Source organism: Chelmon rostratus, chromosome 11 (assembly GCF_017976325.1).
Source record: "Chelmon rostratus isolate fCheRos1 chromosome 11, fCheRos1.pri, whole genome shotgun sequence".
Classification (NCBI taxonomy): domain Eukaryota; kingdom Metazoa; phylum Chordata; class Actinopteri; order Chaetodontiformes; family Chaetodontidae; genus Chelmon; species Chelmon rostratus.
The window spans coordinates 22266331-22292162 of NC_055668.1; the positions used below are offsets into that span (position 1 = coordinate 22266331).

At 42.2% G+C, this 25832-nt stretch overlaps 1 protein-coding gene across 4 annotated transcripts in view; it reads right to left on the reverse strand.

The window, feature by feature from the left end:
* The window catches only part of ehbp1 (EH domain binding protein 1), a 147346-nt gene that overhangs the window by 77964 nt on the left and 43550 nt on the right, over window positions 1–25832 (reverse strand). For all 4 annotated transcript variants that reach the window (XM_041947114.1, XM_041947113.1, XM_041947112.1 and 1 more), the window contains exons 6-10: window positions 22662–22843; window positions 19937–20076; window positions 16560–16697; window positions 15189–15453; window positions 12460–12706 (exon numbers count right to left, since the gene is read on the reverse strand). In XM_041947114.1, coding sequence (XP_041803048.1) covers window positions 12460–12706; window positions 15189–15453; window positions 16560–16697; window positions 19937–20076; window positions 22662–22843 — 972 coding nt within the window. The remainder of the gene's footprint in view (window positions 1–12459; window positions 12707–15188; window positions 15454–16559; window positions 16698–19936; window positions 20077–22661; window positions 22844–25832) is intronic.

A 25832-nucleotide genomic window follows, 5' to 3' on the forward strand; every position in this document is an offset into this window, starting at 1 on the left:
AGAAGTAATTCGAAATACCTTTTAGAGCAACTTAGCAAACATCCACTGACTTACTGTCAGTTGAACAGTACTATACATTAACTCCAAATCCCTTTTTACCAACATTTAATATGGCGAGGATGGTGTAAGGAATATAGGTGAAGTTTAAAATATTCGAAGATGGATTCACACTCTTGGCTAAAATTATATTGCAGGATATGTGGATTATAATACTAACAATTTTAACAATATTTATCTCTTTGATTTCTCGGCATTTCTTTGTATCTCAAATCAAAACTGTGATTACTTTTATCTGCAAAGACATTACATTTGTTTACTGCTTTTCAGATCAACATCAGCAACTGAGCAGACAGACGCTTTAGCAGTATGGACAACTGCAAACTCTGAGGTGAACATGCACAAAACTGTATACTTTTGGGTCACCCTGTTGGCCTAAATTAAGAGGGACAAATGTAAACAAAGTCTTGCAGCAGTATACAGAAGTAAATGACTTAAGAGTATGGAGGCCATTAAAACTGGCCATCCAGACTCCTAAAAAAGATACAAGTGAAACGTTTTAAGTGGCAGCTTTGTCTCTCCCTCTGGGGCATGACGCTTCAATGGAAACTTAACTGGCCTCAACCCAATGACATAAACCCACGACTCTGTGGAAAGAAAAGAGCTTCCGTGTCTTTCCAATCTCACTTTCATGGCTTCAAAGCAGTGTCAGACAGTGTCAGATTTGAGGAGGTGTTGAATCTCATACTCTTTAAAACTTGTAATCCGCTCAAGGAGCCTACGGCAAAAAAAAAAAAAAAAAAAAAAAAAAAAAAAGTCCATGCGCACACACACACACACGCACACATTGCAAAGCACACGTAAACACACACTCACTTCAAATGACAACAGAGTCTACAGTGTAAAGGCGCACATACTGTATATCCATACACACTCGATTTCTAATGTACTGATAGAACAGGAGGCACATACACACAGACACAGAAACCGACAGAATTGAAAGCATACATCCATACATATGGATAGACATAGTTTAGAGAAGGCAGTCAAACACACAGTAATGCTCAGCTCTTATCGGAGATGTAAACGCACACTTGAAAAACATTAATACCTGTTCACATATAAGAGGATAAAGGTTAGTGCACTTAAGTGTCCTGTCCATCCTGCTACTGAAGGCACTCATCTGATTGGCTGGGCTCCAACTATCATCATGCTCAATTATTTAATTGCATGTTAAATCAAAACAAGCAATTTGTTTAATCTGGGCTTTCTATGTCCGATGTCTTCACATTAGCAAAAGACCGAGCGAAAAGGGAATGATCGCCTCGCGTCATCTTACCCATGAAATTATGCTTTGGATTTCAAACGTTCTCTGCATGAGGGCAGAGGGGAGGGAGCAAAGTCCAATCAAAAGTTCAATTATGTAAATGGAGATGTGGAGTGGATGGAACAAAAGGCTGGAGCAGGAGAGGAGAGCGAATGTAGCGTGAAAAATAATACACATTAACATACAAAGGAAATATCGCATTACTGTTGTAATCACGCAGAGGGGGGGCTCCTTCCAAAGAGAGCCGTGAGACAAAGTGTGTGTGCACGTGTGTGTGACTGTGACACTGTTTAGTTAAGTCAGGCTTCATTTTATATGTGTGAACAGGCAGAGAGAGAGTGATAACCCTTCACACCTGACAGCTTGCAGGGAGGTTGAATATATGACCGACTGAACCTGCTGCGTTTGAGCAAGGCACTCTGCTGCTATGCCACGCAGCCGGACAATACTGAACTGTCTTTTCCACATTTTTTAACAAATCTTTATTCCACGGCTTTGTGTAAATATCACAAAGAAGGAAAATTTGTAAATATTTTCATCAGGATGGTGAAGGGGGGTTGCTAGTGATTCGCTCAGAAGCATATATGCTTCCCATCTAGCAGTGAACCTGCAGGCCAAGACAGAGGGCCTTTCGGCAGTTGGCTACTGAGATGTAAAATGCAAAAATCAGGAAAAGCGGTTTCCTGTTCCAGGACCATTTTGCTTCCAAGGCCTATTCTGCTCCAAAGGCATAACCATGCAAAGAAGCAAGAAAAAAAGAAAAGCAGAACAGGAGGGGACAGGCAAGGCTTTGAAATTGAAATAAAAACCATTCACTGACAAAAAAAAAAAAACATCATGAAATAACACAGTTTGGAGGAGGAAGCAGACAAACGAGTGACTGTGCCAGCTTGCAGTGTGCCCACCCGCCAGTTTACTCGCCTAACGTGTAACACAGGGGCATAATGCGGTGTAAGCGCTGGCTTTAGCTTGTCATGGAAACGGCAGTAGCATTACCCACACTCACGCCTCTGCAAATTAGCTTTGGCTGGAGGAAAAAAAAAGACATGCAGGGTGGGTAGGTTTGGGATTCAGTGTGTGTGTCTGTGCGTGCGGTAAAGGGGTGAGGTGGTGGGTGTCGATGGTATAGTAGCTGGGACCCAGTTAGGAACAAGACAACACCACTGTCGGTATGGATGGTGAGTCGATCTCCATCTTTGGTTGGGTTACACGGATCCAGCAGAAGAGATTCAAAACTCCTTCCCGACCAATCCCTTCTCATCCACTACTCACAACATGAGGTCTCAACCGCCTTTTGTCACCAGCTCACAATGAGACTTCGAAGTCTGTTTTGTCCTCTTGCCTCTTTCTGTACCCTTGTTTTATTTTATAGCAACACCATCAGAGTCTTGCTGTGTCACACTCTACCTAACTTACATTCAGGATATGCAGAAATAACAGAGTTTTTATACAGTTATACATTTATTTGGTTGGCTTCCGCATTCAAAACAGTGACTGTCAGGTCAACTGTTGTGGAGCTCTTCGGTGTTGTCATGAGGTCCAATTAATACTTCACACTTCGAACACTGTTGAACTTGCTGCCATGTTTGCCACCCGTGTTGGCAGCTTCGATCCACAGCAAATCTGATGTGACTTGAATGCAGCATATTTGTCAGTGATTGTGCTCAGAGCTAGACCAAACTATCAGTCGATACAGGCTCTTTTTTTTTCCGCATATAACAATAGCTGATACATAAAAAAAAAAGAGATTGCAGTACAAAAATAGAAAAAATATGTTAGAGGTAATTTAAAAACAGTCACTATGACACCAGAGAGCACTGACAAGTTAATCACTCAGTACATATCATGGTCACAATTCTTTAACAACTAAAATAAGACTGATCAGCTGACAAATTACTATCAGATGTTTTCAAATATGAATGACTCAATAATCAAGCATCTGTCTAACTATGATTAGACAGACAATTGATTGTGTTTGAAGGAGCAGCCATATTACCAATTAAATGCAAATGTTGCAATGTTGCATACTGCTACTGGCCCAAATGAATTCCCTTGAAATCATGAATATGCCTTTTTAATATGTATAGTTTAAGACTCAGAAAAAGAAGAAGGCGGCGGCCATCAGTCTCTTCGCTCCTCCACCTCCTCATCTTCCTCTGATAAATAAATAAGCTTTGAGAGAAGGAAGAGGGGGGGGGGGGGGAGGGGCTAAATCTATAAAGTATTAATCTCCTTTAACTGCCATGTTCAACAAACAAATTAGTGGTGCAATGGATTCAGAGATCAGCCGTGCCGATAACTCCGCCATTTATCAATTAATCTAAGCCTGGGCAGGGAAAACTCATTAAGGAGGCCACTTTAGGAATTATGTTCCACAGGTAAAGAGGCTGCCTGTGTGTGCGTGTACGAGGTGTGTGAGTGTGTCTGTGGGGGGGGGGGGGGGGGGTCTTGACACAGCAGTTGTGCAACCCCCCCACTACAGGCTGCCATTGTCCAGCGCAGTGTGGGCTCCAAAGTGATGAGAGGGGTGATAGCACAGCCAATTAAAATGAACATAATTACAAAGTCACCCCTTTGACTCCTGATCAGAATACGCATGCATCAACACACACATCCTGATGGAGGAAGGGTGTGGAGGGGGTTATGCTACACACGGGCAGAGAAAAAGAGGGAGCATCCAGGAAGAGTGGAAGGAGGTATCGATAAAGAAAGTAAAGAGACAAGGAGAAGGAAGAGAACGCGTGATGAAACTGTGAGGCAGATGTTTGCAGTGTCAGTGATGCTTTAAAGGAGGTTCTAACATTTAGCAGAAAACGGTACCCAAGTGCTCACGCTGTCACCACTGTGATACACGGCAGGTGGTGCTGGAGTTACTGACTCGGTCTCATGCACCAACAAATCTTAATTTGCAAATCACCTAATACTACTCCACTGCTCCACCAATTGCCTCATGAAATTTCTCTTTTTGGCCATGTGGAGTTTAGTATGTTAACATGCTAATGTTAGCTCGCTGTTGGCTAAGGCTGACAGGAATTCAGTCTTGTAGTAAATTCTTGGGACAAATGGAAATTTTGATCCACTGTTAGTACTAGTCAAAAGTTAGGGCATCACCTAAGACGTAAAGTTTCATTCTCCAACAACCATTCAGTTAGCTGAAGTAAACATTTCAACACAAAAAAATCTTGTGGCAAAACTGAATTCTGTGTTTTGCTGTTAAGGTGAATAGAAACAGGTGTTAACAAAATAATCTTCAATTCCTGGTTGCAACTACCAACATTAGCTACTAACTGAGGTCACAATTGCTGCATTCCAATAAATGATCCGATATGAAGACACTGCTGAGAGTGCAAGTTTGATGTACGCATGTACAGTATGTTCTCATTATGATCAAGGACCACATGATCAAATCTTGTTGAGGTCAACTGAGCTCCTCCTAAAGTGCTCAATTAAAAGCTAAAGGAATGATCCCGCTCAGCGATCAGTGAGTTAAGCACTAAAACGCCACTCAGTATTTCCTATAGCACATCAGAGCACACACCTGCATACCATAACAGTCCAAAAGAGGGAGGGGGTTGGAGGGGTTTATGCAGAGGCAATTAAAGCCTTATCATTTCTACACTCACTCTCCTTTCCTCAAACACAGACACACGAGTGCGCATACACACTTAAACACACACACACACACACAATTTTTAAGACAAATCACTCAGACTAATTCATAAGGTACTTCTAAGGTCCTTTTTAAATTATGGAGAACGGTTGGTTTAATTCAATTAAAATGTAGCAGGGGCCACTTAAGGATGACGGGAGTAAGGTATGGCATGACTAAGTGAGCGCAGTTTTCAAGAATGTGCGGGGGGTCTTCGACCTTCTGGGGGTTGAAGGAGTTTTCAAGTGCGTGGACTTCTACCTCCTCACCCGAAGCCTCCTTAAACCTCACCCCAAAACCCAGGATCCTTCTGGGTTTAAGCCCACACACACCTGGAGGACTGGGGCAGATTAAGACCAGATTAAGATAAAGTTACTCCTTCTTCGGCCGCTATGTCATTCAAACCCCTGGCCTCTATGACCACTGCATAGAAGGACACACAAGACAAAAAGGTTTGGTTCATTCTCACACACACACATACACACAGGCACACACACACAAAGGACTTTCTGGTCATCCTCATAAGCCCTATTAGTCTGCCATAGAGCCTCTCATAGCAGACATCAATCATGGAGGGATTAGTCAATTCCCTCTCTAAATGAGTGGCGAGGGAAACTTCCCTTCAACTCTAAAGCAGGTCTCTCTTTCAGAGATTACACAGCGATTTGTTTTCATTTTGTTCCATCTTCATCGCTTTCTGTTTGACTTGCTTTTCATTTCTCTCTCTCTTGCTCTGCGTCTCCCTCGTTCTCTCCTGCTTGCTGCTTGTGAGGTAATCCTTGGCAGATAAAACTAAGGAGGACTTACCAAAGGCAGATTACAAGCGGCGCTTTGCGGAAGGCCCTTTTACACCAGTCGGCGCGGGTATTGAGGAGAGTGAGCTCTTCGCAGTGCTTAACTTGTGAACTCGACATGCACCCAACAGAGGAAGAGGTGGAAAAATGATAGCCGCATTACAGAACTGGATCAAAATGTATCCGTCACAAACACACACAAGGTTGGACATTTGTACACACAATACACATGCTCTGTCCTTCATGGTAACTGTATATGGAACTGAATTTAGAATAATCCCTGAATACATATTAATATTAGATTTGAATCTATTCCCTCAGCATGATTAAATATATCAATGTCTGCCCTGTGAGATTTCAGGATCAACATCATGTATCAAGTCAAAATTCCTGTTCAGTCTCAAGAGGAGATCAGCTCCTTCTTGAGCAGGCACAACCTCTTGAAATGTCCTTACGCATGGCTCTAACTTTTTATCCCAGAATTAGTTGAGTCAAAAATTAAGGCATCGTTTGGCACATGTCCACATCAAACCTAAAGCTGACCCTTATGCAACTTGACCCGCAAAATTACCTTACCTAAAAGTTCTGTTAAACTTTTTCAACTTTCCAAAAGGAACAGTTGAGATTGTTTAGTAGTCGCTAATGTCTTAGACCTTTCTACCTAACTTGATGACAGCGATGCCCTGCAGCATTCAGCAACAACAGGAAGCCCAATGATTGGTTCTAAACTGCATGACAGAAGAAACTGGGTCTACTCTCTCCCACAAGATCCAATGACAGGCCACTCTGAGACTGCAAATAAGAGTTGGGGAGGGGTCCACACTGGGAAATGGCAGACACTGAGACTTAGCCTTACGCCTCTCAAGGATTATTCTGCTTGTATTACACAGCTTATGGAAAGGCCAATGTGGTCAAGGGGAGCCACTGAGTCTTCAATGCCTCGGTTTTAGAAATGGACCGCTATGAATGCTTGGAACATTGATTCCACGTTCTGACATTTAAGAGAAACGGCAACAATATACAGTAGCGACACAAATCACACTGAAATCATTGTTGGGAAAAATACTTAGATATGCCTGTACTGAAGATGTCAAAACTTAAATTTACTCTAAACCTTTTATCAAGAACAGTTAATGAAGCAAGAAGATCTTCTGTGTTTTCTCAACTTCACTTAACTAAAAAGAGTTCAGACTATTAAGTAACTTTAGTGACTAGTATTTGCTTTATGATAATGGAACTAAACAGGACTTTGTCATCCTCATTGAAAACCATGTGCGATGAGTATAAAAAATGTATACAATCTCACTCATTTATTTATAAAACAAATAGCAAGAAGAAAAGTGCCTGCAAATATGGGAGAACATAGGACTAATTCATAAAGTGAGACAAATACTGCATAATACTTAGTATTAGAAAATTACATCAACCACTGTTTAAAAGCATTAGGCCATAAGTCTTACTTTCTTTACGTCCTCCATCGGAGACTCTTTGTTAAAGGTAAGTCAAAGTTATCAGAGAAGATAGAAAAACTTCGGACTGGATATAATGATAACAAGACGAGAGACCTTGGAACAGGCAAAGATCAGAAGACCAGAGATGACTGTCCTTGTCTCTTGGGCTCCCCTCTGTCCTCCAAAAACATCCCTCAGTCGTCACATCAACCTCAGTAACACTTAAATGTGCGGATGTGGTCCTCTCCTGCCGCGAACCCCGGTGAAAGCTAATTAAGAAATATCGCAGCCTTCTGCGAACTCAATTAAATAATGTTAATTTATTCTAATTTCAATTTGGAGGTAGTCTGAACTGAAGGAGGGGCTGTGAAAACAAAGTCTGGGAGAGGAAGGAGAGCTCTGGCCTCTGCCTCCCCCCGGCATAGGAGCTCTCACATCCTGCAAAACTCTATTTAATTTGAACCCTTTGATTAACATAAGTAATCACACAAGCCCTTCAACTGAAGGAGAGAAAGAAAACATACCTCTAGTGTTGGTTCACTTTCTCATCTCTGGAAAGAAGGATTGTGTGTGAAGAGGAAAGGGAAATAGATGGAAAAGTGGTCAAGACATCATATTAGATTATGGTTAAGATTTTTTTTTCCTTTTTATTATTTTGTATTACGAGACACAGGTGATATTGACGGGGTACAGTAAAGTAACATCCAAAGAAAAGCTTTGTAGTGACCTTGTAAAATTTTACAACCCTGATTCCAAAAAGTTGTGAGGCTGTGTAAAATGTAAATAAAAACAGAATGCAATCATTCGCAAACGAACTGACTGTGTTTACTGACAACAGTTTCCTGAAGTGTTCCTGAGCCCATGTAGTAATACAATCATGTGTTCACAAAGTGTTGAACCTCGCTCCATCCTCACTTGTGAGCGACTGAGCCTTTCCAGGATGCTCCTTTCATACCCAATCACGATACTATCACCTGTTACCAATCAACCTGTTTACCTGTGGAATGTTCCAAACAGGTGTTTTTGGAGCGTTCCACAACTTTCCCAGTCTTTTGTTGCTCCTGTCCCAACTCGTTTGAAACGTGTTGCTGCATCAAATTCAGTATGTAATTCTATGTTTTACATAGGGTCCATCATTGGAACTGGGGTTTTCTGAAGCAATCCACAGGTCTAGGATCTACATGCACTGTCAGACCAATTAAGTGCCAGCAACTTCAAGCTGTGGATATTTTACTCTTTCTAAGATTCTCTGAGTAAATATTAAGATAACATAGAACTTTTTTGTTCAAACTTTTGCCCACAGACATATGCCAGTTTCCAACTTTTCTTTATATGAAAATAAGGCAAATAATTCATGAAGCGGAAACTTGATGAAAATCCAAAGATCAGAGCATCTAAGTGTAGAGCGGTCTGACTACGGAATAGAGATGGAGATGAAACAAAAGGAGGAGCAGAGGATCACTGAATTACTGGGAGGGGTGAAATCAGCCCCAGGGAAAAGAGATGGACTGAATCGGACCAGACAGAGCTCACAACCCGCCCAACAGGAACTCCCTTCGTTCATTTACATTAATCCCACAGACGTTTCCATCCTTCCAGCTCCTTCACAGATGCTAAACTTAAACTTGGCGTCTTTGAGGATCTATATCTCCAAGACAAGACAATGGATAAATACATTGGCATGGGAGATGTGAAGTGTCTATTGAGAGACTGCCACCTCCACCACCTTCAGATAGGAAAATAAACAAACAAACAAACGCTCAATGCTGACAGTAGTTAAAGAAGTTTACGTATGAGTCAGGATAAAGACAAACACCGCCCAAGAGTGAGCAAGAGAGGGCACTTAACCTTCGCTTCCTTTGGTTGAGCTGCTAACAGTGGAAACATGTACACAAGCACCTCAGGCAGAGGTTGCATTCACTGTATGTGGACTACAATATCTGCTGGGTTTTGCAAGAACTTACAGTCTGCTCTGCATCATGGAGAAGAAAACTCTTGGAGCCTCCATAGATGCTGCAGGTTATACATCTATATTTACATCTCTATCCACCGTTCCTGCATGGTAAATGTAAATTTGCTAAGCATTGCTTTCACGGGTCCCACATGGATGGTCTCAAGACAGAAAAACCCCCACAAATGGTAACCCACATGTTTCAATAAATGCATTTTCAGCATTACCATCTTATCCTGTCCTTAAATTGCCAGTGCTGAACATGTGTCCCACTGGCAAAAATCCAGAGCTTTGAGCATTTGTTAGAGCTTAATGTAAATCCAATCCACATGTGTAATACCTGTGTATGGAGTAAGTGGGTGCACACCATATGTCCTGTAGATGTCCTGATTTTTCACAGGCTGGCATTGAAGTGGGTGGGTTTAATGCAATGACAAGGAGGATAAAAACTGCATCAAAGACAAAGTTGAATGCTAAATCTCCCTAAGTGAATTAATTCATGACAAGGACAAGAGAGTTTAGCTAAGCCAAAATATGACACTACTCGTTTTGAGCATAGAATAAGTAAGTATTTTAGTGGCTGACATCATAAATTCTCCATGATTCACATTCTCTTTTTCACATCCTTCTTCTCTACTGCTGTCCTGATCTTTCTTGCTTTAGCCTTTTTTCCTCTTTGCATCTTTTGAATATCAGTCCATGATCACAGTAAATTATTCAATTCAGCTCTGAACTATTTGTTGGGTGTTACTATAGTGATCAAGCAACTAAAGCTTGTTCAACCGCTGCACTTATGTTACCTTTGCACTGAATAAAAGTGTAAAATGTAAATGGGATACAAGGCATACTAATCTCTTTTGGTTAGCAAAAGACAAGGCGCATATGAGACATTTCACTCCCTTCAGGGCAAGTTGTAAATGAATAACTGAATGCGGCTTCTTTCAATATATCAATTCCTATTCACATTCTGAGATTAGACCTAGTTGTCTGCATGTGTGTTTATCTTGGTCCTACACAGCAATTGCCCACATGAATAGCTGGTAGAAATAAATATAAATGGAGAATACACACCTTGAAATGTCTTATATGAGAGAGGTAGAGGTTAGCTGTGTTTTGGGGGAAGGTTATAACTGCCCCAGTACATAACCACTGAACTGAGCCTAAGGCATACTAGAAACTATAAGAACAGATAGGTACATGCATGCAAGCACAAGCACACATCCATACTCTGTACACGTCCACAGTGTGATGATGTGTCGGTTTCGTCTTGGCCTCTCATAGTGGGAATGTCTCTTCTTAATCCTCTCTGACTTCATACATTCAAAGGTCATCTCACAGCCTACACACAGCTGAGGTATGCGTGTGTGTGTGTGTGTGTGTGAGTGTGTATGTGTGTGTCACACTGCTTGGTGTGAATAAGACAGAAAAACCTATTCACACTAGCTGTATATGTCAACAAACCCTGTAGGCCTATCCTTGTTTACTGTGAACATCCTATCTCTCTCTCTACTATTCCCTGGCCATCTTCCTTCTCTTCCCCCCACTGTTCTTCTTTTCGCTACCCTTCACTATCTTCCACATATTCTCCTTCACTTCACCCCCTCCTTTTCAATCCTTACCCACAATTCAGTCTTTGCATCCCTCCCTCCCTCTGTCCCAAGCTCCAGAGGCAGGGGCATCTCTTGGCGAAGTGTGGCCCACCACAGGCCACTGGCTTTGAGTAATTAAAGGGGTTTAGGCCCCCTCACCCACAGTCACAGGCAACTGCAGCTGGGTGATAAAGGCACTGTGCCATAATTACATGGACGGCCAGCATCACCGCCCAGCTACACTAAAACAGTCAGCTAGCCAGCTGCATGGAGAGGAGGGACCTGTGTGTGTCTCTGTGTGTGTATATAAGTAACTGTACAGAGTGTGTTTGCATGGGTGTGTGTGTTTGTGTGCGCACTGGGGGTCAACACCCCCTTGTGATCGCTCTGCTGTAGTTAAGCCCCCTGTGTTTAAGCCCCACATAGGCTCATTGAGCCCCCCCCCCACACGCATACACACACACACACACACACACACACACATATTTTTAACCCCCACCCATCCCCACACCCCCAGCCAATCATTCCCCACCAGTGGTCTGACTCCTGCCGTGAGTGTGTGTGACCATCAGCCATTTAATTAGACCCAGCCATGATTTACCTAATTTAAATAAATAAATAAACATACGAAAACACCCCAATAAACAAATACCTATATTCAAATGAGGAGCTAGGGAGTTTCATGAGCATAAAGAATGGGGCAGAAGATGGGATTGTGCAGGCGGAAAAAAAGCTAATGTAAGGACCACTGGATGTGGACACTAAAGCGCGAAAACACACACACACACACACACACACACACACACACACACACACACACACACACACACACAGTGCTTCAAGTCATTCACTTAAAATAACATGCTACATAGAATGAGTCAGAATGAAGAATAGTAAGTAGACGACTGTTTGTTTTCAGTTTATGGTAAAGATGTACTGTAAAGATGTACTACAAATAAATCTTTGCTCATCTGACACACGTTTCTGAGTAGTTAATCAAATCAAACAAAAAAAAATCAAAAACATGATGAAAATAAAAAATTATAAACCCTTCATTGTACGTCTATGTGATCGTGAATTCGCTATGACTCATTGTTTAAATTACACTGTGGATTTTAGGCGATCTCTTTTAGAGAAGCCCCCCTGGAAATCCTCCATAATCCAAACAGTGCTAATCAGCAAAATCACTATGTCTCATGTGCATTTAATCATTACTCACTAGAGTTGTCACACTGTGAAAAAGGACTCCTATCTAGGACTGGATATCAAACCTGAATACCTTCTTGGTACCAACCAACATGTGTCAATAGCAGCGAGTACAGATAAATGGTCAACTGCCAAATCCAGCATCACACAAATGCTTATATTTTTACTTATTTTTTGATCGAAATGTTTCTAATATAACCATCATTCGCCAATTTTAGACTGTATTTTATCAAGGCGAAGTTGCTGTTTGTGTTTTGGCAACATTCAGCCTTGCCTTGTGCTTTAATGGGAGGTTGTTTTCAATACTTGCTTTTGGAAAACAAGTCAAAAAATATCCAACCCACTAAGCACTAAGCACCAGACTGAAACACAGTGCTGAGACTTCTAGACTCCATATTATTTAAGCATTTATCACATTTGTTGTTTGGTTGTCACACAAGTCTGTGTGCCTGTCATGGGGATCAAGTTTATTACATTCAACTGAAGCTTGGTTACCTTGGGGGAAGAGGAGGCCAGCTCTCTCCCCATCACCGCTGCGACTGGGCTGGGCCCGACTGGCTGGGCTTGCTCCCTGTCTGGGACAGAGCTGGGTTTGGGAGGTGGAGGACTGGGGCCAAGGCCAGGGCTAGAACTTGGGGGCGGGGGAGCCCTTCTCTTCTGGCTGCTGCCCACATCCAAGGAGGGGCCGCCAGCAGGAGGCCGCGTAGGGCTTGATGTCCTTGGCTCGTAGAACGGGTTGGATCTGAGAATGGAGGGAAAGGACAGGTGACAGACGAGAGGGAGACAAAAAGATGTCATGTCAGTAAGTGCACGTTACAACCCCAATTCCAAAGAGTTGAGATGCTGTGTAAAAAATAAATGTGATAATTTGCTGATCATTTTTGGCACATACTGAATTGGAAAAAAAGTACAAAGACAACATATTTAATGTCTGACCTCATCAGCTTCATTGATTTTTGTAAATATCTGCTTATTCTGAATCTGTAGAATGCTCCAAAAACACCTGTTTGGACCATTCCACAGGTAACAGGTGATAGTATCATGACTGGATATGATACTGATAAGAATGGAGTGAGGTTGACCACTTTGTGAACACAGACTGTATAAAGGATATTACTACATACAACTCCGTAACACTTCATAAACACCTGGTGCAATATTACATTTTCATTCTCTTTAAGTACTCAACCTATGCATATATATTTTTACTCTACTGTGACACAAATGTATTTATCAGCAATACAGCAATCGCTGTGCTTAATTTATCCGTACCCACCATGTGCAATTTCAATCCATGAGCAATTTATCTCAAAACTGTGCAATGCTCTTAAAAGTTTTGGCAGTATATTTTTTATGGTAATATATTTAATGGTTCTTTTGTTCAGTTAAACATAAGGGAATTGCTAAATGGAAAAAGGGGTTTGGTTCAGTACAATGAACAACACACAAGTGGTAAGGTAATAGAAGATGCAGGTGCACTGAGGTCAGGTTTGCATGACCTCGTATCCTTACTGCCCAATGTGGACCACTGACAGACACACAGGGCAGAAGCAGGAAGGCATACACACACACAAGCATACAATGAAACCCACACACATCCACACAGGCACTCTTACACACATACCAGAGTGTTATCAATATACAGGCATACTTGTGGCACTGAAAGCAGGGGCACGGCCTTGAGAAATTCACTCAACATGCAACAAGCAATCCAAAACAAACAAGAGAATTGGATGGAGAGGGTGGGGGTGAGAGCGGGTGAGACTAAAAAAAGCTGATTGACTAGGTATCTGTCTGAAAGAGGAGGTTAGAGCTGCTTGGTGTCTGTCTAACCGCAGAGCGATATGGAGAGGGAAAAAAAGAAGGGAAGTGAAGAAAAGAAAAGCAGGCAGGACTATAGAGCAGCTTTAACAGACCAGCACTGGCTAAAAGACATGTGAAAGGACTCCAGTCAAAACACTCTACTGCCCTCTTGAACTTTCTATTCTGCAGAGAACTGCCCCTGGTGTAAAAGACAGAGCAAAAGAAACACGCCAGTCAATAACCTGTCTGTCTTTGGACAGCCAAGATGACTAAAACATACTGCTATCGGTGTGACAGCTTCACTCAACAGCCGAAACCTACCAGTTTACATTTAGAATTTAGGCATGACCGCTCGTCTACAGAGGTCACACACAACCAGAGAAACACTGTGCTGTGCAGAGTACTACCCTACAAAATTAATCTTTATCCGATCTCTTTGACGATGATGAAATGTTATCATGAAAACTTGCTGAGGTGGTAACATACGTCATCTCTTTGACTGCATGGCTTCTTTTACTATAGAGCCATACCTCTGCCAAGTGAGTGGCAAAAATATCTCTATGATTTCTAACAGCTCTGTACCACCAGCAGTTCTAAAAAAAAAAAAAAAATAGGAGTACATGCTTTGAATCATCCAATAATGTAGAAATGAAGTAACTGGGATTCTGTCACTGAACTGGCAGTACGACACAATGAAGTGATGTAAACAAGAAAAGGAAAGAGGAAGGAAGGAAGACAGGATGAAAGAGGAAGGAGGTGAAATAAAAATGAGCAGAGTTGTGGGGAGGAAGTTAAGGAGGACAGCAAGGAGGAAAAGTATGAGGCAACCAGTTGATAGGGAGGGAGGGAAGCAATGGCAGAGGAGGGAAAGGAGGGAGACAAGGTTAAAGAATGCAGTAAAACAACAGAGCCCTTGTTCTCGCTGAAAGAGCTGCCTCGTCACTCTGCCCTGACGGGGGGCTACAAGTACCCCTCTATAAGGAGGGGTCTTACACGATTTGGCTTGCCAAGAGTAACCAAGATGGGCTGCCTGGATCCTTTCAGACTGCTTCTACTATAGGCTACTCATGCATACGGATCCATGTCAGTAGGCTATTTTTTCTCAACAGTTCAGGAAAGGGTGTTCATCCAAATCCCTCTATAAAAACAATACAACAGAGACTTCTCTACTCTGACAGACAAAAAGGTTAAATTGACTGTATAGATAAATAAAGGGGCTTCAGCTATACTTTTCTTGTACCAATGCAAGTCAAACACAAGGACAAAAAGGATTTCCTCAATGGCATACTGTCATCTAAACCTCATAATCTGATGAAGCTGTCATTTGAAATTACTGCTCTAAATACCCATGATGATGTTATTACACTTTTTCCTGTGCTAGCTGATTGATAACATTAGAGGATGAAGAAATTAGGTCTTACTCGTCAAGCTCCTCATCCTCGTTGCGAGTGGTGTCGGCGTACAAGTACTTGCTCATGTCAACAGGCCGGACTCCTTTCCTCTGTCTAGGCTTCGGGGGCTCTGGGTCTGGCTGGAGGTCCGTGTCCTGCTCGGGCTCATCGAAGGGGTTCCCTGGAGATGTTTGTGTCTCGGGTTCATCAGGCTCATTGAACGGATTCGAGGAGTCGTGATCATAGAAGGAATCATCATCAACCCGCTGCCTTAAGACCGGCTGGGCAGGGGGCTCTGGTTGACAGAGAGGAGAGCTCTGACCATATACAACACATACCATACTACACGTGTACAACACAGTCACTATAACTCAATAGTATTTATTTGACAAGAGCTTTGGTAGCTTGTTCCCCCACTGAGCAAGAGAGCTGGGCAACGGGGGGGGGGGGGCAAAATAAATGGGACTGTAGTCCTGGTAACTAGCTAATCATTGTGGACACACCTGCTTTCTCATATTGTGCTTTTTAGCACACCTTATAATGAAATGGCTGAGCCACAAGTTAAAAGGTGAGCTCCCCCTGGATTGTTTTATTATGCTGATGCCAGTACTATTTGCCTCTTAGCAGATATCTATATCCATTGCTGTTCATTTACTTATATTTGATTTATATTAGGTAACTTGGAAAAGGACTAAGACGTGCATTTTCAGGCACATGCAGTGTCGTGATTTGTGGGAGTTTTAATATCATCTCTCTATCAAAGTTAATTGTAGTACTATTATAGTACAGATTTTCTTACTTTAACAATTCAAGCATGCTTTTTGTGTGCTCAGGCCCACATGCCTACACACAGCAGCTGCTACTCATTAAAAAAGATAGCATACCATCTTCAAAACAAGTATTTCCACTAAAGGTGTGTTAAGACTCAATACTAGTTTAATAAGATTAAAATGTCACACAAGGGATGTGTATGAATATATTTTTAAAAAACATGTGCACAAGAAAGCAAAATCCCAGACTCATACAGATGATAAGGTTCAGAGTAAACACAACCTAAACAAGCATCAAAGTGGGAGCTTTATGTGTGTGTGTGTGTGTGTGCGCGCGCGCATGCCACTCAAAAACAAATAATCCATACTAATACACCTGTCTACTCAGGTGGTCAGACAAAAATATTGGTTTAGCTGTCTGACTGAAAGCACTGAAGCCTGCCTGCTATAGTTACACATGACTACACGCATTCAAGGTATGTGCACATCTAAACCTTCAATGTGCATCACCTGTCATTCTACTGATTCTCCACAAAATAAAAATAAACACCTTACACACACACACACACACACACACACACACACACACACACACACAATTTCTATATATAAATAAAAGAGCTGAACATACCTTCCTCATCTGGATCACCGAATGGGTTGAGGTGGTTAGGATGAAGGTCGTCATCCGGGTCATCAAAGGGGTTGGTGCTCATGGCAGGAGGCACTTCCTGATCCTCGTCTTCCAGGAAGTTCAGCTTGTTGATCAGCTCTGTTGCCAAAGAGTCCAACACAAAGTCATACACTCGAACAACAATGATGAAGAGTGACAGCTACAGTCAAGAATAACAGCTGCACAGCGATACATCACCCAAAATGAAATGAACACAAACATTCACAAACCAAATGTACCAATATCTGCACTTTGGAGTGAACCATGAGACTGTTCAGTCGTGTATAAGTAATCCCTCTTGCTGGGGAGCGCTGCCCAAACTTCTCTGTGCTCCTCTGCAACCTCAGCTTCACTTCAATGCATGTACAGCAGTGACATTCTGGGAAAATGTGTGTGTCATGGAGGGTTACTGTGGGAGACAGTGAAGGCAGTATAGAGTTGCTATGGAGATCCGAGTTGGAAAGGCTGAGAATTGTCCACTTCATCTTCATCGTCCTCACCGTAACTCAATCACATGCTGCCAGGGTGTGGGTCAGCTTGAAAAGAGCGTAAATGTGTGTGAGGTAGATGCCAAGAAGCGGTGCTGAGCGCTGTGTGAGAATCTGAGCAAAGAGAAAAAGTGTGCGTGTATGGAGTGTGAGTCCCTTGGTCTATATGTAGGGTGGCTGTGTGAAGTGGTGGCAGCTGATAAGAGGTGCAGCACTTTTCCTTGCCTCTTACTGACAACATTCATGACCCATTTTAGGCCATAGCCAGGACATGTGCATGGGTGTGTATTAACGTCTGTGTGTGTGCCAGTGTGTAGCGTAGTTTGTGACTGTTTACTATCAAAGCAGAAGAGCCAGGGGGCGTTAGCAGAGTAACCCAAATAAGCTCACTTGTTATCAGTCACAGGATAAGACCTTTGTGTAAAATGTGAGGGTAAATGAAGTTTTGGGTTTGTCATGCATAGAAAGCCAAGAGAATGCAGGTTTCATTATAATCAATGATTAATTATTCAACTTAATAGTTAATCCTTAACTACTGATGAGAATCCTTTCACAGCACATAGTTTGAGACCCCTAATATAACGCTGATGTTACCATCAACCCCAGCCACCCCAACCCGCCTGCATCTAACTTTGTTACTCTGAAGCATCTCACCAGCTTGAGGCCCAATAATAATACCACGGATCCAATACACACTTCAAGTGAAAACAAAACACTTATATCCAATTCGAAAAAAAAGCAACACAACTTCAGTCTTCCAGAAAAGACATTTTTTGGGGGTAAAATTAGCTCATTTGGATACCGATTACCTGTTTTGGTTCACTACCAATTGCAGAAAAAGAATGGGGGAGGCCACACTGTCAAAAAACAAAGAATAGGAGCCAAAAGGATGAACACCAACTGATGTGTTCACAATACCTTGTACAGCACATCACCACACAGACCAAGATAAATTGTAAGACCACAACACGATCACAATACCAATGTAAAGGAGGCTCGGGGGATGGGGGGTTTGAGTCAAAGAAAGAGAGAAACAGAGAGAGAGGAAAGCTGGAAAGAACAGATTAAGAAAAATAAATATATGGAAATAAAATGTGGTAATGAATAGTAGTGCAAAGGAGACACAATGTTCACAAGATGATAAAAGAAGAGTCAGGAACACAGGGTGTGAGAGGAGAAAGAAAGGTGAAAAAAGACCTTGGGAGGTAGCGGCAGGCTTAGCGGTTGCTTTGCGTGCTCGCTTAAGGACACCATCATCATCATCATCCCCATGTAAGCAGCTGAGGGCATTCAACTGGTTTACTATCTCTGTAAACGACAGGGCCATACAGGAAGGGAGGAAGGAAGAATAGCAGTGAACAAGGCAAAATAACACAATCCATTCAGAATATCCACACACACTCACACACACAAACGCCATTTAATAAACAAATAGTATAAATAAAGTTGACAAGGGTGCATACAGTATATTTCATATTATGTTTGTAATTGTATTGCTATTGTTAAACTAGCTAACTAATTAGCTTAAGAGATAGTACTTGATAGACAGTATATCTCAAAATACATACACAACACTGAGCTGCTGTCTTGCAAAGCTGTACTGATTTGATAATGTTTACACACAAACAGGTAAAGGCTGAATTTAGGATAGCTTTACTCTTATATTGCAATTTTTCGATGAGCTTTCATAGCTGGTGTTTCTAGTTGGTTACCTTGGTAGGTAGCACAGCAGAAGGTCTACCACTCACACACAACTGACAAATACAAACACACTAAAATACACAACAATACACACACAAAATATACATTCATGGATATGTATAATGCGTCCCTTTTAGGTGCAATATATTCTCTTTTCATTATTTACATACTGTATGTAAAAGGTAAAGAGAGAACATATGTTTTGCTGGGTATGCGTTGGTTAGCCTTGTGTTAGTATTCCTGGTGAAGCTTGTTTGCTCGTTGGATGGTTTGCATCCAGGGGAGGAATATGATAGAGGGGAGTTTTGGCAGCTTGGCCAGGCCTTTGATTCGGCGACACACGCTCGTGAAGCATCGCTGTAGGCACTCAATGCATATACATATAAATGAGACAAAGAGCAAGGAAGGGAAAAGGAAGGAGAGAAAGCATGAAGCTTAACATGAAGAGATTGCGCTCTGAAAAGTTGGATTAAGCAAAGCAGAAAGCAGCAGGGACCCTACAGTAAACCATAGAATGAATTCTCTACATGTATGTATGGAGGGCTAGTCAACTAGTCCACCAACACAGGAAGAAAGCAAGGAACAAAGGGTAATGAGGACAGGGGAACGCAAAGCCTTAGCAATAGAAGATGGTTGGCAAAACACTGTACATTAAACTCCCGAATTTACAAGTTCCCTTTTTCAATTTGGTTTACAAGCATGCACACACGTCCATACTCACAGAAGCATAAACTAGGAAAAATAAAAGAAATCAAGAAAGAAGCAAAGTTGATGCCCAACTGAATCCTTGGTCCTGGTCATTTAGGTCTGGGTGATCATTCAGGAAAGTTGGAAAGTTTATCCACCAAGTGGTCAGTTCAGGGGCAAAAGTTTAAGCATCTTATTGCTCAAGTTGATTTGCTACCTGCCAAAATAGCTGATAAAACAGGCCGACTTACCATTGACAGAGCTTTGACTGACAGCACAAAAATGTAATGACTGAAAAGCGTGGGTGCTGACCAGTAGTAACTATATTACTATGCCAGTAAGTAATGCATGATTCCAGCACAGCAGCAATCTGGATGAGTTTGCTAATGTTTCTCTGATCTTACAAAACAATATATGTGCCACCTGTCAAAACAAAAAAAAGTGCTTTGTTTCAGTTTTCACCTGTGATCTTGGCAGCTTTCTCCTCCTGGTTAACTCTGTTCTCCTCATCCTCTTCATTCTCCTCCTCAAAGTCATCCAGGTTGCCGATGTCAGCCTGCTTCATGCTCATCAGGCTGGCAAGGCTTTGCATGTCCTCATCACTGGACAATAAAAAACAAACAACCCACATAAACACACATATAGAAATTCATGTTCATAGGTAACAACAGCACAGATAGGGCATACCTATAAAGGTTTGATAGTCCACTACCAATAGACTGAACCACACACATTTTAAACTCCAGATGAAATGAAAAATGCCCTTTTACCCTGTTTGGATTACATCCCTGGTCATATTGAGCACTTATTTAACAACTGAGAAACATTAACTTTTCACACCACAGAGCTAAGATTCATTACTTAGCTAGCTAGCAACAGCACAGTATGTTGGCGTGTCTTCAGGTGTTTGACAGCACAGAGCTTGTTCCGTTTTCCAAGGTAATTCTCCATGTTTGTTATGACACGCCCACTTTACAACATTCAAATCAAATTCCTCAAAACGTTATGTCCCGCCTACCTGTCCTGTTTCTCTTGGAAGTATATCACAATATGTAAACTAGTAACTCTCGAAATGCAGTTTAAAGGACTTTAAAAATGATGACGCACCCTAAACAGAATAACAACTACCGGAGATAACAAATGAGAGAGAAAAGAATGAATAACTAAATAAATGAAATGCATCACCATTGCATTTTCAATGGCCTGTAAAAAGATGGAGAAACACACATAATTCAACCCACAGCTCCCATCCACACGACTACCAATAGCAAGATCACAAACAAGAATTATCATAGCTCTTCATCCTTCTCTTTCACCATTCATTTATTTCTTCACTTTAAACCTCCATCTCTACACTTTACTGTCATAATCAGCTAAGACTTCCCTATTCAACCTCTCCTCTCTCATGCTTCGCCATCCACCCATTGTCTCTTATGTCCCCCCCTCCACCACTTTCTTCCAGATGCTTCAACTTCTACAGTATGTCTTGTATTTTATGTAGTCTTGTATACTCCCACTCAGTCCCTACGATACCACCGCTCCATCATAATCAATGTATTCTCCTCTCTGTTCTTTGTGTTTGGTGTTTCCCAGGCCCAGAGGCTCATTTGAACTGGTGTGATTGAGTTTGTTTGTGTGGTTGACATCATTCCCCGAAGGGTTAACAAGGGTTACGCGCCATCGACCCACCATCCGCGACACAACAAAGGCCTTGTTGCTGTCCTCTTGCTCAGTATGTGTGTATGTGTGCCTGTCTTTAAATGAAAGTTGCTGCTATCAAATTAGAATGAATAACAAACGGCAAACACCATGGAGTGTGTGTCCTTAAATGAAAGTTGGTGGTATCAGAGAGGAATATGTGTGAATGAGTGAGAAGCTGCAGACACTGTGTGTGTGAGTGTGTGTGTGTGTGTGTGTGTGTGTCTGTAAGTTAAACTCAAAGAATGTAAAGACTGAATAATAAAATGGGCGTACATTTTTGTATACATACATTATGTGTGTGTGTATTCTTCAACATTTTTAGCATTCAGCAGAATAATACAAATATGCAGACTGATTAGCTTGATGTGATTCCTTGCAGAGCTAAGGACAAGAGCTGTAAGAGCTGTTTTTGTGAAGGGTAACTACATCCTCAAATTGTGCTTGAACACCTCCCTCACAACAAAATGCAACTGAGAATTGAGGGAGCAACAGCAGTGTGACGTGGAGGGCCAGGGCACACAGGGGAGACTGACTGACCACCACTCGACAGTAGAGCTGGTAGTCAGAGCTAACCAGCCATGAGAAGCTTCTATGAGAATCTCTCTCTACTGGAAAGGCAGGGGGTCCGGTGGAGCTTTGACAGTCACCAAACACACATTTATGGCCCTGAGAGAGAATTACTGTGTGGGTGCAGGCATTGTACCTGGGATAGCTGCTCTACTATAGGATGCTCTCTGGTGTGTGTGTCTGTGGGTGAGTGACAGTACATAGCTAGAGCCATTATTACTGCTTCTGTATGTGTGAATACAGCTCAGTTATTGATGGATACATTTACTGACACTACAAAGGAATAAGTCTCATTCATGTACGACATAATTTTTCGCCCTTATCAGGCTTGCTAACACTATGTGTGAGTGGCACAGAAAGGCTACGGTTAGCCTGTGTTTTTTTCTGATGCAGATGGTAGAGATGATGGCGCTACTCGCAGCTGGTTTTGAACAGAGCCGAGTCTTTGCAAGAGGCATTTTTGTAAAGAACTGTTCACAGTAGCAGGTCGTTGCTTTGCAGCTCAATGATTTCATGTTGCTTTCAGGCACATCAGCTGGTTCCACATTAGCAAATATGTTTAGTTCCCTTTGTTTTTTTCACACTCACCAGCATATTCAGATGTCATAGCAGGCTATTGTTCTTGCAGAGCAGGAAAATATACTGTGGTACCTCTTTCCAGATGCACTTGCCACAGCTTTAACTTCAAAAGATTTCACATTTGAAAGCAGAGAGCTGAGAAGCTGACCGCAGTTTGAAGGTTAGCTCTGAGAGGTACTTGAAAACGTGTGTCGTTTTCCTTTTGTCATTCACATAAGACAGCAAAAATTTGAAGCAGGGTTAGTTGAGAACCGATATCAATCAGCATTTTAGGAGTCAGAAATTAAATTGTTCATTCTAAACGAAGGGAAAGTTGTCACATGAGAAGAGCAATACTTACGTGGCCTTTCCCTCACGAAGGAAGATGCAGGAGAGGGAGAACTGCAGCGTGGCTGACACCACCTTCTTCGACAGGGGCTTAAACTTGAGTTTGACATCTGTCTGTGTGGGCATTGGACTGGCATACTGTTTCATGTTTATACTGCTGGTGGCCAAGGCCTTCCTCCGCCCTGATGGGGACTCCTGGAGAAAGAGATGAAAGACATTTCAAGAATTAATTGGATATAGGCCCATAATCGACAGTGCAGAGATCAAATGAAAAACAAAGAGAAAATGCAGGAAAGAGGCATTTTTGCTCACTGTTTTACATCCTGCTTCGGGGAACAAGTATTTAGGGTGCAATGAAGTCCAGGATGCAATTAATTTTAACAAAAGGTACAAATGGTGAAGCAGAATAACTATTTTGATCATTATTGATGGCTGGTGATTGCAACTTCAAATTAAATCATGGTGTGTTTGGTCAATATGTGTTGGTAAATTCAGAGCAAGCTGAGATCTGTGCCCTCCCGCCTCCCTCATTGTGAATTCGGTAGTGAAATCCTTCCTGGTATTTCCTATCAAGGGTCCATGCTGAAGCCATTTTTGCTGTACTTCTTTTCAGAGATGTGCTCTGGGCCAGGGGCTAGCAGTCAAATTGGAATTTGGGAATATGCCACAGACCAGGTGATAAGAGTTATAGAATCAGTGACAGGGGTCTGTGTGTGTGTGTGTGTGTGTGTGTGTGTGTGTGTGTGTGTGTGTGTGTGTATACACCCACAAGCTGCTCACCAGAGGACAGTGTGTGAAAAATAAGAACTGCCGGAAAGCCTTGTCACTGACTGCTAGATATGGAAACTAAACAGTTGGGGACGTTTCAGCCTTTTGTCTGCCCCCCCTCCCTCCAACAAAACTGATGGGTTTTGTCTGCTGCGAGTCTGGCTATGGAAGCACCACGCTGTCAGTGAACAGCAGACTGGTTCACCTCCTTGCTGTGTTGATACCACTGACATACCATGTCCCTCTTTTCTGTTTTGCCTCCTCTGTATTTACAGATTCTGTTTTTCTGATGGGAAACTGCCACATTTCCTGGTTAACTGATATGTGTTCATTTGCATGACGAGAGACTGATGTTAGAACCGAATCCAACCAAAGGATCAGACACTGGTGCACACGCGTCCCTTCACAGGCCATGTGGAATGAAAGCAGCAGGCAGTGGTAACACGCATGCTTTGTCTTTAAATCTGTCTGATTTTGCTTGCTCTCCCTTTTTTGTCTCTATTTCACTGCATGGATCTGTAAAAACAGCATATATAACTGCATCCACACCTACACACACAGACACACACAAACAGACACACACACTTGTGTCATTGTACCACAGATATATAAATACCTTCTTGTCTCAGCTGTGAATCGAGCCCCGAAGATTCATCCCCTCATGCGCACAATGCCGAACAAAGCGGAGCAGCTAGCTCTCTTTCACACAACACCAGTTTGAGAGCACATATACATATACACATACACTCAGGCGTGTTCGGCAGATAAAGCGATACAAGCTCTTTACATTGCCAGTTTCCTGATGTCTTCACACACAAAAAGAACACACACACTTCTCAGAGGCTTTGGCTGTGTGGGGAAAACTCAATCTCAGCCTTATCGCTGAGGGCCGCAGGGTATTCATTCAAACGTACACACACACACACGCACACACACACACACACACACACACACACACACACACACACACACACACAGAGTTGGTATCAGTACAGAGTGGTAAAGCCATTGGTAATATAGTGAGAAACTATGTCAGCCTCAAATAGGGACTAGAAATCTGTGGTTCAACCAACACAGCATGCTAATGTGTACAATTCATTATTATTAAACATTATTGGCATGCATGCTACATTCAAACTATGAATACATCTAACCTACTGTGGTCAAAAATAGTCTAAAGGTGACCACAAGAGACAGTACAAGTAGCCAGTTCTGTTCTTTAAATACTTGACACCACCAGATAGCACCACACTGATTTTGAAGCCTTAAAAAGGCCTTAAAAACAGCCAGTAGCTTAACTGATTGAATATCTGTTTTATAATTAATTCAAAGTATCTATTCAGTGCACTTTCACTTTTCTTAGTGGCCGTTAAGGTTGAAAAGCTCAAGCAGTTTGCATGTTGGAGAAATAGTCAGTGAAAGGTTGGTAGTGTGAAGCCCAGACCTGCTGAGAAATTCTGTTAGGCAACAGACATCTTCCTTTTCTCAAGAGCTACTTTCCAAGTGTATCTGAGACATAAACCCGAAAATTGCTCTGGCAAAGATGATCAGAATCTGTTTCTATAATCTCTATCCCTCTGTTTCTATTCTTCCTTTCCTCCTTCCGACACTTCACTGTACATTTCATCTAACCCTCCTATCTTTCCATCTCTCTCCATCTTCACCTCCTCTGTACCACCTCGCTCCTTGCTCACACCAATAATTAAATAAAAAACTACAGAAGAATCCAACATACTAGCGAGGCCACTTGACATTTCGTGCTGACATTTGAGCCTCGTCGCTTTGGCTGGGGAACATAATGACATATCATCGCCCCACCACCAACCCCAACTTGTCCAAAGAACAGCCTATCAGGAGTGGAGGGAGATGGGGAAAATAACTCTCCCTCTCCAACTCTTATCTCTCTGCAGATTACACCCTGGCTATTATACTAAGCTAATAGCGCATGTAGATGCTTTATGAATGAATTTGCCAAATGCACGAAACACTTAAGAAGAGGGGATTTAGCAAAAGGGAGGACGAGGAGGAAAAGGGGGAGAGGGGTCTTGAAAAATAGGAAATACTTAAGGATATGCAAATACCCCGGCACAAGAATGGAATAACCGTTTCAACAGATTTGAGTAGGGACGGCAAACAATGGAAATCTGCTCCATTTCCCCAGATGCTGCTTGTCAATCAATGTGTGTGTGCACGTGTGTGTGTGTGTGTGTGCGTGTGTGTGTTTGAGGGAAGGTGAGGGGGGGCAGCTGGGATTAGGGTGACTGGGAGGTTGTGACAATGTGTAAAATGAAAGGGAAGGACAATACAGAAGTTTAATTTATTACAAAGAGGATATGACTATCAATATGCTCTCTCTTTCTGAGCCCAGAGAATGACTAAATACCTGTGTGTGAGTGTGTGTGTGTAAAGGGGGCAC